This window comes from Thalassophryne amazonica, chromosome 4 (genome assembly GCF_902500255.1).
Source record: "Thalassophryne amazonica chromosome 4, fThaAma1.1, whole genome shotgun sequence".
In the NCBI taxonomy this organism is placed as follows: domain Eukaryota; kingdom Metazoa; phylum Chordata; class Actinopteri; order Batrachoidiformes; family Batrachoididae; genus Thalassophryne; species Thalassophryne amazonica.
In genome coordinates this window covers 84,492,360-84,511,124 of record NC_047106.1, presented here as the reverse complement: position 1 = coordinate 84,511,124, position 18,765 = coordinate 84,492,360, and the positions used below count along the sequence as shown (strand labels likewise).

Here is an 18,765-nt window from a genome sequence, read left to right as displayed (position 1 = left end):
TGGTCATGACAGAACCCCCCCCAAGGCAGCCAAGCCCCGGAGGCTGCTACAACAACCCCCCCACAACGCCGCACACCCCAGACAATGGGCGGGACGGCGGGGGACCCAGGACGGGGGGAACACAGAGACAGGGGGCACCCCACCAGGCCCAATAGGCTGGAGACCCCGAGGAAGACCGAGAACATGACCAAAAACAGGCCAGGGAACCAATGGGCGGAAAACAGGGCAACCAACTGTAGCAGGTGGTCGGCCATACGATGGGACCCAGGGCCTAGTAAAGTGCATGACCAAATCAGGAGGCTGACAATCAGGGACACAGACCTTCATGGAGGAACTAGAGGGACTTTGGAGAGCAAAATCGGAACAAAAACACCTGTAACCACACAGGGCGAGAACCACTCGCTTTAGGGCGGAGCCCATTAATTGGCGAACCCACTGTAGCCGAAAAAGGAACAGAGTCAAAAACATACCGCATATCCAATGAGCGGGGGAACCCCGAATTGTCTCTAGATTCCAGTCGCAGCTGCCTGTAAACTCCAAGTATAGGAACAAGATATACAATGAGCTTAATTGACTCAGCCACTGCAAAAATGAAGTTAATTCCCACATGAAGACAAAAACTTCCTAGAACGAACCCGAAGACAGAAATAAAGACGTAGCTCATTATTAAACATATGGCATTCAGTAGTCCTATAAGAAGCTTACATGACACATGTCTCAGATATGGAAATTTTAGCAAATGCACAACAGATTTACAAGAAGGCCGTCTCAGTTTCGAACATGATGCTTTAAACAATCTTCCAACATATTCACAAGAAAACCATCTCTGGATCAAATGTGGTGCTTGTAAGAAATTTCTAGCCACCTTACAAGGAAACCAATTCGGGTTTAGTTGTGGCATTCTTGACAGATTAGCCACCAACTCACTGGCATGAAAACAAAACTGCATTAACTAAATGAAAAACGAAAAGTCACTGACCGTCTTGTAGTTATGGTTCTCCGACGAAGACTTCAGGACAGACACTGATGCGGGCTGTCGCTCTGGAATGGCGGCACAGTTCGGCCGCGTGTGCACGTGAAATGCACTCTCAGGTGCTGCTGCCGGCCATGTCACCGGGCGCGTGGAAACCTCTTCAGCGGCCACCGAGGATGAAACTGCAGTGGAGCACATGGAGGCTGAGTCGACAGCAGGCGACGGAGAGGCAGAGCGGGCCGGTAAACACACAGCCGGTGTGCCAGAAGCAGCAGCTTCGTGCGATGTCACCAGCGGTTCCGCCGCGTCACACACGGAAGCAGATTCAGCTGCAGGTGACAGAGAGGCAGAACAGGCCGTGGGTGATTCAGTAGATGATGAAGACGACGTGAACGTAGGGTGCGCCGAGACGGGATTAGATGATACCGCCGAGAGAGCTGAGTCAGGTGACGTGGAGCGTGCCGGGATCACAGCCGGCGTCATTGAAGCAGCTGATCTGAGTGACGTCACCGGCAAGGCTGCCATGAGGCCCGCGGAAGCAGACGCAGCTTCAGGCAGCAAAGAGGCCAGGCAGGCTGCAGATGACTCAGTGGATGAAGGTGAAGAGGTGTGCGCCGAGACATCATTAACATCAGGCGGCGGGCCGTGAGCCGAGACGAAATAAACTTCCATCAAGGCCTGGAACAGGGCTGGTCATGACAAAACCGAAGCTCACGACCTTGACGAAACGCGCCTGGAGCCACAGCTGCAGCAGTGTGTGTCTGCATCTCTGCGTTCCAGGACTCAGCGCTGGGATGGAGCTCATAGCACCTGAGTCCTGGAGAAACTGCAAACAGAAGCTGTGAAGATCTGTGCGCATGGTGGACCACCTGCTCTGGTTCCTTCTCCAGAACAAAAGAGGGATCATCTCCATCATTATCAGAATCCACACTGTCTGTCGACACACTGCACGCTCCGTCTTCCTCCAATTAAAAAAAAAAAAAAAAAGTGTGCTGTGGTCACTGCTGTAGCACTGTATTATGTTCTAAGCCATATATATTTATTTATAACAGAAAACTGTCAAAAGAGAGAATAAATATAAATATAAGTGTAAAGATGATTGAATATATCAGAACAGTAATTAATCAGTGCGTGTGAACGCGCGCATTGACTCACGTGTGGTTATTCCACCAGCTGATCACTGATCCACAACGTGAATTCTTCCTTCCAGAACAGCTCTTTATATCATCATTTTGATTCAACTACCCGTTGCCACATGTACAGAAGGACTGGATTGTCATTCCTACACTCATATTGTTATACTTAATACAAAATAATAAGCGCACGCAGGAGCTCCTGCTGCCGCTGATGCTGCATTCAAGTACCATTGGAATTACACAACTTTTTTGTTGTTTCAAATTCAACAGTTGCTTGTGGCAAAATAATTAATTATATCCACACAAAAGATTAATTCTGGCCTATGTAAGGTGCCTGAGCCCCTTGAAGCTGCCCCCCCACAAAGATAAAAAAAATCCAAGCAAGCAGGCTGAGTTTGCCCTGTAATTTCCAACGGTACATGAAGCAGCAGTAGCCTCCACGCTCACAAACCGGCTTCTGCGCTGTGTGAAAACGTTCAGCTGCTCCAACGAAGTCAAATTAAACAATAACGTGAGAAAAACTAAACAAACGATTAAAAAAACGTCAAGAACGACAGCAAAACGAGACACAGACAGATTGAGGTTTTCGTTGCCCTTCGTTCAAATTTTTCAACAGTTTAAAAATCCTGACATAGCGCCAGCTGCAGGAACGAAGCTGCGCGAAGGTTAAACGATGTCAACGACAGTCAGCAAAAGTCCAGATTTCTTGTTTCGTCAGGGCTTCATCACCCTTCGTTAAGTACCGTGTGACTGGGCCTTTAAGCAGGGGGTCACGCCTAGCACTGCAGGATTTGAGTCCCTCTCTGCATAGTGTGTAGCCTTTGTTACTTTGGTCCCAGCTCTCTGCAGGTCATTCATCAGGTCCCTCCGTGTAGTTCTGGGATTTTTGTTCACCGTTCTCATGATCATTTTGACCCCACGGGATGACATCTTGCGTGGAGCCCCAGATGGAGGGAGATTATCAGTGGTCTTGTATGTCTTCCATTTTCTTACAAGTGCTCCCACAGTTGATTTATTCACACCAACCTGCTTGACTATTGTAGACTCACTCTTCCCAGCCTGGTGCACATCTACAATTTTCTTCCTGGTGTCCTTTGACAGCTCTTTGGTCTTGGCCATGGTTGAGTTTGGAGTCTGTTTCTTACAAAGCGTGTAAACAATTTTAGCAGTATTATGAAGGGGTTGGTTAAATGCAACATGAGGCATTTTTCCTGAAACAGACCAGTTTAGAAGAGAAGATACTCATGGTAAGTGGTTGAGAAGGCAGCTTAAAAAAAAAAAAAAAAAATCTTACCACAATGTTCCAGTATTAGAGTTCACTGGTCCGAGTCACTCAAGGTAGTCTTTAAGGGCAAGTTTAAGCTTCCATTTCAATGTCTGTAGCGGGAAGGATCTCCTGCCTGATGTAGTCCATGGCCTTCATGGGATCTCGGAATTTCTTACTGTCCTCTTTGTAGGTTATTTTGAATCTTGCTGGGTAAAGTAATCCAAAATGCACTTTGCTCCGTCCTCATAAAGGTTTACGTACGTCCGTGAAAGCGGTTCGTGCTTTGGCAACACTGGTGGTGTAATCTGGAAATATTGCGATCTTTTTGCCATTATAGATCAGCAGGGCTTGTCCCTGGCTCGTCTCAGAATGTCTGCGGCATCACCATCGTAATGCATGTTAGTGATGATGACACGAGGTCCGTCTCGTGCTTTCTTGAGTGCAAACACACGGTGTGAGCGGTCAACCTTTACGTCCCAGTCCATCTGCAGAACTTCTTTGATCATTGTGGAGACCTCGCTGGGGCTGGCGGAGTTTAGCTGCTCTTCCACGCCGACTATACAGATGTTTCCGCACCTCATTCTCCTCTTCATGTCCTCACACTTGTCTCATATTTTCTTTGCTCACCCTGGAGTTTACTTGCAGTTGTCTGCAATGTAGTAACCTCATCAGACATGTTGACAATCCGCCTCTCACGTCTTCAATGTCCATTTCCATAGAGGTGATTTCTACTCGGATTGTGGCGCCGTTAGGAGCAATTTCATCCCGTATGGCCTTAATGTCAGCCTTAAGAGCGTCGTAATCTTCAGACAGTGTACTCCTCTCTTTTAATTTTGGAGACATTGCTGCTTATGGAGGCTAAAATCTCCACGTTTGCCTCCTCACTCATGCTTGGGTTCTTGGTTTGTGAATCTTTGTCTTCAGGAGCATGCTGCCGCATGGATCTAGTGTTAGCTGCGATGTGCTACCTTTGTACTTGAATTTGCAAAGTTTATCTGCCATTAGTAAATAACATGGTGTTATTTATCTCTTTGGAGTTCAAAACTATTAACCATCGAAATTAAGTCACATTTTGTAACAAAGAGCGGTTATTAATTTAAAAAAAATGGAAGTCTTCAGGAGTGCTGAAATACACGTCGTTACTCCATCATGGGTCACTAGCGCCTCCACCAGATGTTTTAAGATGTTGGGCTGTATAAACAAAATTGAATTAAAACCCCCAACACTTCACAAAGCTCAACCATAGGACCAGGTGGGAAATGATCCCATGACCTTCTTGCTGTGAAGCAATAGTGCTAACCGCTAAGTCAGCAGCATCACATATTTATTTACTTTATTATTTTACTCTTATGCTAGCTATATTTTTATATGGTGCATCTGGAAAGTACAGTATGCTTCACTTTTTCCACATTTTGTTATGTTACAGCCTTATTCAAAAATGGAGTAAATTCATTTTTTCCCTCAAAACTCTACTCACAACATCCCGTGATGACAACATGAAAAAAGATATTTTTGTACATATATATTTTTACAAATTTTATTAAAAACAAAAACTAAGAAATCATATGTACATAAGTATTCACACCCATTGCTCAGCACTTTGTTGATGCACCTTTGGCAAAAATTACAGCCTCAAGTCTTTTTGAATATGATGCCCCAAGCTTGGTGCACCTATCTTTGGGCAGTTTTGTCCATTCCTCCTTGCAGTACCTCTCAAGCTCTATCAGGTTGGATGGGGAGCGTTGGTGCACAGCCATTTTCAGATCTCTCCATAAATGTACAATCGGATTCAGGTCTGGGCTCTGGCTGGGACACTCAAGGACATTCACAGAGTTGTCCTGAAGCCACTCCTTTGATATCTTGGCTGTGTGCTTAGAGTCATTGTCCTGCTGAAAGATGAACCTTCGCTCCAGTCTGAGGTCAAGAGCGCTCTGGAGCCGGTTTTCATCCAGGATGTCTCTGTACATTGCTGCATTCTTCTTTACCTCAATCCTGACTAATCTCCCAGTTCGTGCCACTGAAAAACATCCCCACAACATGTTGCTGGCACCACCATGCACCACTGTCAGAATGGTGCCTGGGTTCCTCCACGGGCTGCCACCTCTAGGAAGAGACCTGGTGGATCTGAACTTCTTCCATTTACAGATGATGGAGGCCACTGTGCTTATGGGGACCTTCAAAGCAGCAGAAATGTTTCTGTACCCTTCCCCAGATTTGTGCCTCGAGACAATCCTGTCTCAGAGGTCAACAGACAATTCCTTTGACTTCATGCTTGGTTTGTGCTGTGACATGCACTGTCAACTGTGGGACCTTATATGTAGACAGGTGCGCACCTTTCTAAATCATGTAAAATCAACGGAATTTGCCTCAGGTGGACTCCAGTTAAGCTGTCGAAACATCTCAAGGATGATCAGTGCAAACAGGATGCACCTGAGCTCAATTCTGAGCTTCATGGCAAAGGCTGTGAATACTTGTGTACATGTGATTTCTTAGTTTTTGTGTTTGTTTTTTAACAAATTTGCAGAAGTCTCAAAAAGCTTTTTTCACATTTCATATTGTGTGTAGAATTCTGAAGAAAAAAAGAATTTCATCCATTTTGGAATAAAGCTGTAACATAACAAAATATGGAGAAACCGAAGCCCTGTGAGTGCTTTCCAGATGTACTGTATGTTATTGCTTTATTTGCAATACATTGAAGAGTAAAAGTCATCCAGGCGTCAGCCTCTTTTTGTGTTGTTGTCACTTACAACCACTGGCAATAATTATGGAATCACCGGCCTCGGAGGATGTTCATTCAGTTGTTTAATTTTGTAGAAAAAAAGCAGATCACAGACATGACACAAAATTAAAGTCATTTCAAATGGCAACTTTCTGGCTTTAAGAAACACTATAAGAAATCAAGAAAAAAAAATTGTGGCAGTCAGTAACGGTTACATTTTTAGACCAAGCAGAGGGAAAAAAATATGGACTCACTCAATTCTGAGGAATAAATTATGGAATCACCCTGTAAATTTTCATCCCCAAAACTAACACCTGCATCAAATCAGATCTGCTCGTTAGTCTGCATCTAAAAAGGAGTGATCACACCTTGGAGAGCTGTTGCACCAAGTGGACTGACATGAATCATGTCTCCAACATGAGAGATGTCAATTGAAACAAAGGAGAGGATTATCAAACTCTTAAAAGAGGGTAAATCATCACGCAATGTTGCAAAAGATGTTGGTTGTTCACAGTCAGCTGTGTCTAAACTCTGGACCAAATACAAACAACATGGGAAGGTTGTTAAAGGCAAACATACTGGTAGACCAAGGAAGACATCAAAGCGTCAAGACAGAAAACTTAAAGCAATATGTCTCAAAAATCGAAAATGCACCACAAAACAAATGAGGAACGAATGGGGGGAAACTGGAGTCAACGTCTGTGACCGAACTGTAAGAAACCGCCTAAAGGAAATGGGATTTACATACAGAAAAACTAAACGAAAGCCATCATTAACACCTAAACAGAAAAAAACAAGGTTACAATGGGCTAAGGAAAAGCAGTCGTGGACTGTGGATGAAAGTCATATTCAGTGATGAATCTCGAATCTGCATTGGGCAAGGTGATGATGCTGGAACCTTTGTTTTGTGCCGTTCCAATGAGATTTATAAAGATGACTGCCTGAAGAGAACGTAAATTTCCACAGTCATTGATGATATGGGGCTGCATGTCAGGTAAAGGCACTGGGGAGATGGCTGTCATTACATCATCAATAAATGCACAAGTTTACGTTGATATTTTGGACACTTTTCTTATCCCATCAATTGAAAGGATGCTTGGGGATGATATCATTTTTCAAGATGATAATGCATCTTGTCATATAGCAAAAACTGTGAAAACATTCCTGGCAAAAAGACACATAGGGTCAATGTCATGGCCTGCAAATAGTCTGGATCTTAATCTAATTGAAAATCTTTAGTGGAAGTTGAAGAAAATGGTCCATGACAAGGCTCCAACCTGCAAAGCTGATCTGGCAACAGCAATCAGACAAAGTTGGAGCCAGATTGATGAAGAGTACTGTTTGTCACTCATTAAGTCCATGCCTCAGAGACTGCAAGCTGTTATAAAAGCCAGAGGTGGTGCAACAAAATACTAGTGATGTGTTGGAGCGTTCTTTTGTTTTTCATGATTCCATAATTTTTTCTTCAGAATTGAGTGATTCCATATTTTTTTCCCTCTGCTTGATCTAAAAAGTAACTGTTACTGACTGCCACAATTTTTTTTTCCTGATTTCTTATAGTGTTTCTTAAAGCCAGAAAGTTGCCATTTGAAATGACTTTAGTTTTGTGTCATGTCTGTGATCGGCTTTTTTTCTACAAAATTAAACAACTGAATGAACATCCTCCGAGGCCGGTGATTCCATAATTTTTGCCAGGGATTGTACGTTTGTGTTGTGCAGCTTCGCAAAATGGTCTCTGTGTTTTGCACTAAGTGAATTTGCAGCAGATGGATTTTCAAATGAAATTGTTGAATGGGCTGTAGGTTATATGTAAGTGCATCTCAAAAAATTAAGATATTGTGAAAATATTTGCTATTTTTTGTCAAATGCTTCAGAAAGTGAAGATTTCGCATATTCCAGACTAATTTCATAAAGAGTTGTAATTTTTCAAGCATTTTTTGTAGTTTTTAATTTAGATAATTACAGCCTACAGGTCCAAAACATGGAAAATGCGTATCTCAAAAATCTTAAAATATTCCACAAGATCAATCTTTAAAAAAAGGTTTATAATACAGAAATGTCAAACTTCAGAAAAGTATGTTCATTTGTGCACTCAGGACATAGTTGTGGCTGCTTTTGAATGACTGCATCAGTGCAGTGTGGTATGGAGGCGATCAGCCTGTAGCACTGCTGAGGTGTTATGGAAGCAGTGCTACAGCACAGTTTTACAGCAGGTGTCTTTCCTGGCACAGCTTCCGGTCATTGGGGGCCTTGAAACCGGGACCGTCTTGCTATGGCAAGAGTGCTAACCACTGCAACACTGTTATGTGCTCGAGGGTATTTATGGTGCTTTCCAGTTGTACTTGGAAGTGGGAAGTCCCCAGTTCTCTAATTACACTCCCCAGGAATGCCCTCCTGAAGTTGTCATTCCAGCTTGTCAACTCATTCAAACCCAGTCAGAGTTGTAATTTATATATATATATATATATATATATATATATATATATATATATATATATATATATATATATATATATATATATATATATATGCACACTTTTTTCTTTTGTTGTTTCCAAGTTAATAAATCATTCACACAGTATTGTTCGACTCCTATCTATGGAGATGATGTTATGGCATTTTTATGTGTAAAATACTGCGTAATACTGATGCCACTTGCATTCGCTAATCTGATAGATGTTGCAAACAATGACTGGCTGCGCCACACTACCAACCTGAGCAGTAAACTATAACCCAATTCCAATGAAGTTGGGACATTGTGTAAAATGTAAATAAAAATGGAATACAATGATTTGCAAATCCTCTTCAACCTATATTCAGTTGAATACACCACAAAGACAAGATACGAGGTCTGTCAATAAAGTATAGGTCCTTTTTATTTTTTTCAAAAACTCTATGGATTTCATTCATATGTTTTTACGTCAGACATGCTTGAACCCTCGTGCGCATGCGTGAGTTTTTCCACGCCTGTCGGTGACGTCATTCGCCTTTGAGCACTCCTTGTGGGAGGAGTCGTCCAGCCCCTCGTCGGAATTCCTTTGTCTGAGAAGTTGCTGAGAGACTGGCGCTTTGTTTGATCAAAATTTTTTCTAAACCTGTGAGACACATCGAAGTGGACACGGTTCAAAAAATTAAGCTGGTTTTCGGTGAAAATTTTAACGGCTGATGAGAGATTTTGAGGTGATACTGTCGCTTTAAGGACTTCCCACGGTGCGAGATGTCGTGCAGCGCTCTCAGGCGCCGTCATCAGCCTGTTTCAAGCTGAAAACCTCCACATTTCAGGCTCTATTGATCCAAGACGTCGTGAGAGAACAGAGAAGTTTCAGAAGAAGTCGGTTTCAGCATTTTATCCGGATATTCCACTGTTAAAGGAGATTTTTTTAATGCAAGACGTGCGGACGGATTGCAGCGTCGGCTTGCAGCCGCTGCGATGCTCTGCCACAGGAAAAACACCTCCGTTGGAAGCCTTAAGGACAAGTTGGAACATGTCCAGCTGTTAAACAATTTCTCATATACTCACTCCACTGAAAGCCATCAAACGCCGCCTGGATTTTACAAATGGTTATCAACACGGAGGTGTTTTTCCTGTGCTGCCGCACCGCGCCGGCTGCGTCCCGACGCGCGGACCCGTCCGCACGTCTTTCATTAAAAAAATCTCCTTTAACAGTGGAATATCCAGATAAAATGCTGAAACCGACTTCTTCTGAAACTTCTCTGTTCTCTCACGACGTCCTGGATCAATAGAGCCTGAAATGTGGAGGTTTTCAGCTTGAAGCAGGCTGACGACGGCGCCTGAGAGCGCTGCACGACGTCTCGCTCCGTCGGAAGTCCTTAAAGCAACAGTATCACCTCAAAATCTCTCATCAGCCGTTAAAATTTTCACCGAAAACCAGCTTAATTTTTCGAACCGTGTCCACTTCGATGTGTCTCACAGGTTTAGAAAAAATTTTGATCAAACAAAGCGCCAGTCTCTCAGCAACTTCTCAGACAAAGGAATTCTGATGAGGGGCTGGACGACTCCTCCCACAAGGAGTGCTCACAGGTGAATGACGTCACCGACAGGCGTGGAAAACTCACGCATGCGCACGAGGGTTCAAGCATGTCTGACGTAAAAAGATATGAATGAAATCCATATAGTTTTTGAAAAAAATAAAAAGGACCTATACTTTATTGACAGCCCTCGTATTTAACGTTCAAACTGATAAACTTTGTTTTTATGCAAATATTTGCTCATTTTGAAATGGATGCCTGCAACACGTTTCAAAAAAGCTGGGACAGTGGTATGTTTACCATTGTGTTACATCTTCTTTCCTTCTAACAACACTCAATAAGCGTTTGGGAACTGAGGACACTAATTGTTGAAGCTTTGTAGGTAGAAATCTTTCTCAGTCTTGCTCGATGTACGACTTCAGTTGTTCAACACTCTGGGGTCTCCATTGTATTTTGCACTTTGTAACGCACCACACATTTTCAATGGGCAACAGGTATGGTTGGGTATTGAGAACCGGTTCTTTTCGGGTATCGTTAAGAAATGATTCGATCCACCGACATCAATCGCCTTTTTGCTTAACGATTCCCTTATCGGTCCTTCAGAGCGGCCATTGTTTTTGGGGGTGTTTGTCTGGAAAATGATCATGTCTCTACGTCAATTACAGAACCCCTGCAGGGTCTGTAATCAACCGTTTCTGCAGAGCGGCTCTTCTTTGAAGCTTGAAGCAATGAAGCATTGAGCTGACCCACTGCTTCGTGGTTCTTTGTTTTATTTTGCTTTATCTTCATTTTTCCCCGCTAAAACCCCAAAGAGCATATGTCTGTGAGTAATATTTACCTTTTTTATGTTAAACCGACCTGTTATGGTCTGCTGAAACAGTTGGCAGATGTATTTTATAACTTAAAAACGGGACCGATGCTAATGCGTTACCATGTCTATGGCATTTCCAATGTTAAAGTCAGCATTAAGCTGTTAGTGTGCATTTGTGTTCTGTATAATAATTAATGGCTCAGCATTCGTTGTCATAAAAGAGTCGTATGTATTACAAATTGAATTTTTTTTTAATTTATTTTTGTTTATATATTATTAATAATAATAATACCACCAACAACAATAATAGTAATAATAACTAATAATGCTACAATACAATTTTAGAGAAAGAGACAAAAAGAACCTGATTAAAAACACAATAGACAATATAAAACCAACTAACAACATAAATAAATAAATACATATAGAAATAAATAACTGTTTCCTGTGAACACCTAGTGACTCTTACACCTCCACTTCATCCCTGTCTTATTTAAATTTAATGACAGTTTGTTTCGGTCAAACCATATTTTCAATTTGTTTATTTCTTCAGTGATTTCCTCCAGAACAATCTGTCAAGCTAGAAAACTGCTGCATCCTAGTAAGGGCAGAATACTACTGGAATGAAGGAAAGTTGTTTTTGTTTTTTTCTCCTCAACAAAATGGATGCTGCACTCACTGTAGTTTATTGTCTGGAATAGGCCCAGATTGCATTTCAGAGCTTCTAGAATTCAAACATTTTCGTGCGCTTTGGTGTTGGGGGTAATTTTGGGTTACAGCTTTTTTTGTTTGTTTTTCACCACTTTCATTCCTGAATATGTCAATCATGTGTCACTTTTGTGAGGATTAAAGTCACTAACTGGGACTCGTGTCTTGTTACGAGAAAGAAATGAGAATCGTCCTCTGTTCTGTTCACACAGCTCCAAATGCTGCGCGGCTCTCCGTCGAGTCAAGTTACAAGGTTAGAGTCCAGTCGGAATTAATAAATTCAAAGCGAAACAATGTTTAAATCATTTGACACCTCTTTCCAAATGTTGTAATACAAACAAACTGCAATCGATCAAAACATTTTTTCCTCCTAAAATGAGATACTCTGAACTGATGTGCTTCAGCCAGTTGAGCTCAGCTCAGAGGTATGGAGAGACATTCATGCCAAAATGTCTGAAAGGAAATGCTTTTGACAAAAACTACAGATTTTATTTATTTTTATTTATGTCCAGAGATCAAGGATACAGTGACCAATTTCATATTTATTTACTTTAAGACTCAATAAAATGTTATTGGCATAGAAAACCTATAAAGCCTATTTTTAGTACACAGAAAATTCACAAGAGGTATCGATAAGGGAATCGATAAAATCTTATCACTACCCATCCCTAGCGACAGGTCTGGACCGCACTCTTTTTCTATGAAGCCACGCTGTTGTAACACGTGCAGAATGTGGCTTGGTATTGTCTTGCTGAAATAAGCAGGGATGTCCCTGAAAAAGACGTTGCTTGGATGGCAGCTTGTGTTGCTCCAAAACCTGGATGTACCTTTCATCATTGATGGTGCCATCACAGATGTGTAAGTTGCCCATGCCATGGGCACTAACACACCCCCATACCATCACAGCTGCTGGGTTTTGAACTTTGAGCTGGTAACAGTCTGGATGGTCTTTTTCCTCTTTTGTCCCGAGGACACAACGTCCATGATCTCCAAAAACAATTTGAAATGTGGACTCATCAGACCACAGCACACTTTTCCACTTTACGTCTGTCCATTTCAAATGCACTCAGGCCCAGAGAAGGTGGCGGGGTTTCTGGATGTTGTTGATGGATGGCTTTCGCTTTGCAAGGTAGAGTTTTAACTTGTACATGTAGATGTAGCGACGAACTGTGTTAACTGACAGTGGTTTTCTGAAGTGTTCCTGAGCCCACGCGGTAAGATCCTTTACACAATGATGCCAATTTTTAATGCACTGCTGCCTGAGGGATCGAAGGTCACGGGCATTCAATGTTTTCAGCCTTGCCGCTTACGTGTAGAGAGTTCTCCAGGTTCTCTGAATCTTCTGATTATATTATGGACTGTAGATGATGGAATCCCTAAATTCCTTGCAGTTGAACGTTGAGAAACATTGAACTGTTGGACTATTTTTTTTCACGCAGTTGTTTGCAATGTGGTGATCCTCGCCCCATCTTTGCTTGCGAAAGGCTGAGCCTTTTGGGGATGCTCCTTTTATACCAAATCATGACACTCACCTGTTTCCAATTAACCTGTTCACCTGTGGAATGTTCCAAACAGGTGTTCTATGAGCATTGGTGATGTAACACAGTGGTAAACATACCACTGTCCCAGCTTTTTTGAAACTTGTTGCAGGCATCCATTTCAAAATGAGCAAATAGTTACACAAAACCAATAAAGTTTATCAGTTTGAACATTAAATATCTTGTCTTTGTGGTGTATTCAATTGAATATAGGTTGAAGAGGATTTGCAAATCATTGTATTCTGTTTTTATCTGCAACGTCCCAACTTCATTGGAATTGGGGTTGTAAAATACTAATATAACTTCTTCTCCTTCTGCCTTCTTCTATGAGATCTTCTTGTTGTCTACCTGTATATATTTTTTTAATTTATATCAAGTTGTAGAGGTTTGCTTTCAGTTTGAGGTTAAGAAAGATAATTTTAGATTTTTTTTTTTTGGTAATTTTTTGTATTTGAAATGGCAAAACCAAATTAAAATGTGTGAAATACCAAGTGTTCCAATACTTTTGAAGGGCACTGTATGTACAGTTTGTAGGCACTTGTGTCTGTAATGTGTTTGTTTTCTTGTTTATTTATGCAGGCTTGACTTCTGAGGGAATCTATCGTAAGAGTGGTGTAAATTCCCGTGTGGCAGCGTTGTGTGAGGCATTCCGCCAAGATGCTCGCAGTATTCGTTTGAAGGAAGGAGAACACCAGGTGGACGATGTTTCCAACACGCTGAAACGTTTCTTCAGGGATATACAAGAAGGGCTGTTCACAGCTGAGGCTGCCAGTGCCTGGCTAAGTACTGCTTGTAAGGCTCACAAACCTGTATAGTGTAGTCATGTGACCAAGTGTGGAAAGCTGATGTAGTCTTGAATAGATTTAAATCGGAAAATGCTAGAAAACCTCTTCTTTTCCTCCTTCTTCTTCTCGTCTGAATAGGTTAGTTTATCCAAATCACAAATATTTGACCTCTCCTTGTAGGATATACACAAATGTATAATTGTGCTACTCCTTGGCTCATAGTTTTGCAGACCAGTGTTCTCCTGCCTTGCAGGGAGTTACTGTCCCATTTGTCCATTGATGATACAGCTCCATCTTCTGAAAATAAAATGGAGCTATGCTTTTCAAAAAAGGGGGTGAATAACATTGTATTGAATAAGTCATGCTTGGTAATGTAGGAATAAATTAACATTGAAAGTGTGCCACTAATGTCTTCAGTGAGTCTGAATGAATCAAGACAAGAATATAGTCTGACTCTGAATATTCATAAGCTGCATTTATCATTGATAATTAGATTACATTGTTTTAAAGCTGCACTTTGCCCTAAAATCATTCTAATGTGCACTAGTTTCCTCTGTTTATGTATGTTCCTGCCAAAGTCCTGTGGGAAGACGGGAAAAGTTACCTTTGCATTTCTGTAAATAATTGACTCGACGCGAGCTACTGTAGCCACCGAATTTACGGCAGTATTAATTAGAGTGACTAGACAGCACTTTGTGTGTTTTCTCTTTTTCTACGAGTCCATTAACCAGAATTGTGACTCTGTTTCCTGTTCATAGGTGTTCATGCATAGCACTAGTTATAACTGCTGTGGTTTCCCAATGAAAGTGTGCACAATGTGCAAATCACCTTTTTGTTTTGAGCTCATTTAAAATAATCCCATAGTTTTGAACCCTGCGGTCATTGCAAACTTTTACTGCCAGCCTTTTTTGCCACCAAATCATACACTGCTGCAGCCACTGTTACTTCTCTTTAAAACTGGAGCCAAACCAACTAATGACTGGAGCCTTTTTGTGAATCTGCTGAGGGTTTAATATAGTTGCAGCTCACACTTTTATTTTTGCTTTTGTTGCTTTCTTCTGTGATTGTTTTTCTTATTTCCTTTCTGCCTCCTTTGTACATGTTTGTTACAATAAACTTTTCCCCTCTTCCCCTGTTATTCTTTCTTTCTGCTGTTTTCTCATTGCAGCCCTGCAAGAAGACAGTGTGAAAATCTCAGAGTATAAGCTGCTCTTGAACAGACTGCCTCAGGTCAACAAGGCGACACTACAAGCGCTCATCAACCACCTCTATTGGTGCGACATGCCGACGCCCTCATGTGACTGTGTTTATGTCCTCAGGTCTTATGTGTGTTTTTTCTCTGTGTTAGTGTGCAACGTTTTTCTGAGCTGAACCAAATGAATCTCCACAACCTGGCAATAGTGTTTGGTCCCACACTGTTCCAAACCGATGGTAAGGACTACAAAGCCGGCCGCGCCATAGAGGACCTCATCCAGCACTACACGCTCATCTTTGAGGTCAGAATCACTGGTCACTGTGTGACAGGCCTCACTCATTTATCTGCTGATGAGGAAGTTGTTAATACAATAACGAGATCCTAATATTTAAAAAAAAGTGTTATTGTGACTACTCAGCAGTCCATCAGGCAAAACATTTTTTTCTGGAAGTTAGCAAAGTCTATTTTCTGTCAGTATCAGGGTTATTTAATTCCAAAGCAGTGCTTGAAACCCATACAGATTTCAGGTTGATATTCCAGTGACACCATATTAGTTTCATGGCATCTAAAATTAAAATGACTAATTACAATTTGTGGTCTTCAAATTACCGTATTTTCCGGACTATAAGTCGCACCGGAGTATAAGTCGCACCAGCCACTTTATCCATTATAAAGAAAAACAAACCATAAATAAGTCGCACCGGAGTATAAGTCGCACCAGCCACTTTATCCATTATAAAGAAAAATAAACCATAAATAAGGTCCACTGGACTATAAGTCCCATGGACATACAGGTATGTTAACATGAAAAGTTCAGATGATAATATTGTGACGGCTACCGTTTTCGGATGCATATTTCACCAGTCGCAACTTGTAATCTGCAGAGTATGATTTTCTTTTTGGTGGCATTTTTTCGGGCCTTCTCCGTTGTCTTGTTATGTTATCAGTAACGTTAAAATTTTTATTTTTCTATGGTAGTCAGAAGTCGCAGGAACAGTCACACAAGCCTCGAGTGCCCTCTCGTGAGCTGCATTTTACCTACAGATATGTTTGTATTTTGCGGACCACATTGCGAGCCGAACCATGCAGCGCCTACCTGCGCAGCTCATGACCTCCCAGCGGTGTCAATACAGCTCCTTCCAAGTGGAGACGCTAATCCTCCGCCGTCGCTCAGTGCTCCCATGCAGCGTCAACTCTGCTCACACTGATATCCAAGGGTTGAAGCTGTCTTGTTAGCCGTCCCAGAATAAACACCATGTTCGTCTGCTTCAAACGCTTTTCACAATCATCGACGCCAGCTCCTTCCAAGTGCACACGCTAATCCTCCGCCGTCGCTCACCCAATGCTCCCACGCAGCTCTCAGCGTCAACTTAAACACTCTGCTCACATTGATATCCAAGGGTTGAAGCTGTTCTGTTCGCCATGCCGGAATAACAGCAAGCACCGTGTTCGTCAGCTTCACACACTGTGGGTGAGGTGAGGAATACGCATCCAAAGTTCTGTTCTCTGATTGGTTATCGTGACCAGCGTGAACTATAGGATGGCCGTCATACTACAGTGCCCATGATGCATTGCATTTCCTTTTCCGGTGGCCATTTTAAAACATAGATCGACTCTGTCACGTAAAATTGTTTTGTTACAGTAAATTAATTGAGATCCTACCGGACTATAAGTCGCACTTTTTTACATGTTTTGGCCGGGGGTGCGACCTATACTCCGGTGCGACTTATAGTCCGGAAAATACGGTAGGTTATTTATGTTATTTTAGGCACCATATGATTTTAATTTAAAAAAAAAAGGCGGTTTTCTTTTCTTCACCAAAATGTTACATTCGAAACCTCAAAATATTCATATTCCAACAAAAAATCAAAAGTGATTTTGATTTTGACAGTTCATACTTATCATTTATACCTTATTTTAAATACATCTTACCAGTTTTTCATTATATTTGTTTTCGGCTTATCAAAAGCGCTTGAGGGATGGGAAAAGCAGATTCAATGTAACTGCATGTGGATGGTTATCATGAAGTTAAAGCCATGCTGTGGTTGTTAAAATTGAATTCTCATGCAATATAACTTATTCATAGATAACATCAGTTTACCTGCAGTATGTTTTGTCAGTGTGATTTTTGAAAACATGCTGTTGCAGGGAAACACTGCTGCTGGTAAACATCAGCTTCCTGCTGGTTTAGACGTAACAGTGTTACTAAAGGGGTTTGGAATGCAGGTACAGGTTTATTAGAGAGACATCTAATGACGGATGCTATTATAATTATGGCAGTTGATTCTTTTTTGTTTGTTTTGTGGATTTGTGTGTACATGTTTGTATGCAGGTAGATGAGCAGCAGTTGAAGAAGCAGTTAGAAGAGATCACTGTTATTATTCAAGTGCGGGAGAAACCGAACATGAAGTTTCCTGTGAGTGACACACTAGACTTTAATAATGTGAGGTTACCCAACATTTTACAAGAAATGTTTCTGAGTCATCACTCAGACTCAGAGTTAGAAACTTTGGTGTTATTTTTGAGCCCAAAGTGCCTTTTGATTTGCACTACTTCATCACTATGTGCTGCTCAGATTCTGTGACAGTTTATTTTCTGTCTGCAAATACAGATGAGTTTGTCTACAAATGTACAAATTCATTTATTAAATACATAGCTGTTTTAAAAAAATTGACAGACAATTAAATGAGAATTGTAACTTCATAATAAAGTAACTTAACATGGCTTTGAAGGTTCAGGAGTCTGAAAAGGTGAAAAGTTACAATGGGCCTCATGTATCAATGTTGCGCACTTGTGGCGTAAATTTATGGCGTAAACTTGAAATACACCAAAGTCACCGTGACATGTATCAAGCAGTGCGCACCTGCCCATTTCTGGCGTACGCCTGACGTGATCTTGATAAATGCGGCGGGTGGAAACAATCATAATTATAATAAACACGCCCATAAATATTCAGACTCCGCTTCAGACACACCCTCATTTTACGACATGGAAGTCGGGAAGACGGCAATGAAAAAGAACTCCACCAATCACGACGCGTGCCAATAGAGCATCAAAAGCGGCTGTCGTATCAATTGTTTTGTAGTATATAATCAATAAAGTGTTACGTTGGTCCCTCATTAATCGCTGGAGTTACGTTCTAAAAAATAGCCCGAAATACGCAAAACCGCGACGTAGTCAGCGTTATTTTTTACAATTATTATAGACGTTTTAAGGCTGTAAAACCCCTCACTACACAGTTTATACACTTTCTCAATCAGGCATGAACATTTTCTCACTTTTCTCTCGTGTGTAAACACTCTCAAAGTTCAAACCTTAGTAGGAAAATAATACCAAACTGTTTTCAGGCTCAAACATTTGTTTGAGAAATAAAAATAGAACGTTTTCCTATAAATAATTATGATGGCATTTAGAACTAACAAATTAATTTTAACGATCAACGAACAAGGTCGGACACATAAGAAATTATTAATAGTGACTGACCAGTATTTCACAGATCGGGCCTCTGCGTCCTGGCGCTGCGCCTTTTCCCACTCACACCTGGCTGCAGCAGGTGTTTGTTTCCGTGTGACAAACACAGTTATGAGTAGTTGTTGGCGCTCTTTTCTCTTCTGGGCAACAAGATTCTTATAAACAGATACGC

The 18,765-nt window shown here is 41.5% G+C and overlaps 1 protein-coding gene across 1 annotated transcript in view; it reads left to right on the top strand.

Annotated features, from left to right (window-relative positions):
* The window catches only part of LOC117508950 (arf-GAP with Rho-GAP domain, ANK repeat and PH domain-containing protein 1-like), a 315,020-nt gene that overhangs the window by 266,394 nt on the left and 29,861 nt on the right, over positions 1-18,765 (top strand). Inside the window, exons 22-25 of the mRNA XM_034168785.1 lie at positions 13,722-13,934; positions 15,096-15,201; positions 15,276-15,423; positions 17,455-17,538. Coding sequence (XP_034024676.1) covers positions 13,722-13,934; positions 15,096-15,201; positions 15,276-15,423; positions 17,455-17,538 — 551 coding nt within the window. The remainder of the gene's footprint in view (positions 1-13,721; positions 13,935-15,095; positions 15,202-15,275; positions 15,424-17,454; positions 17,539-18,765) is intronic.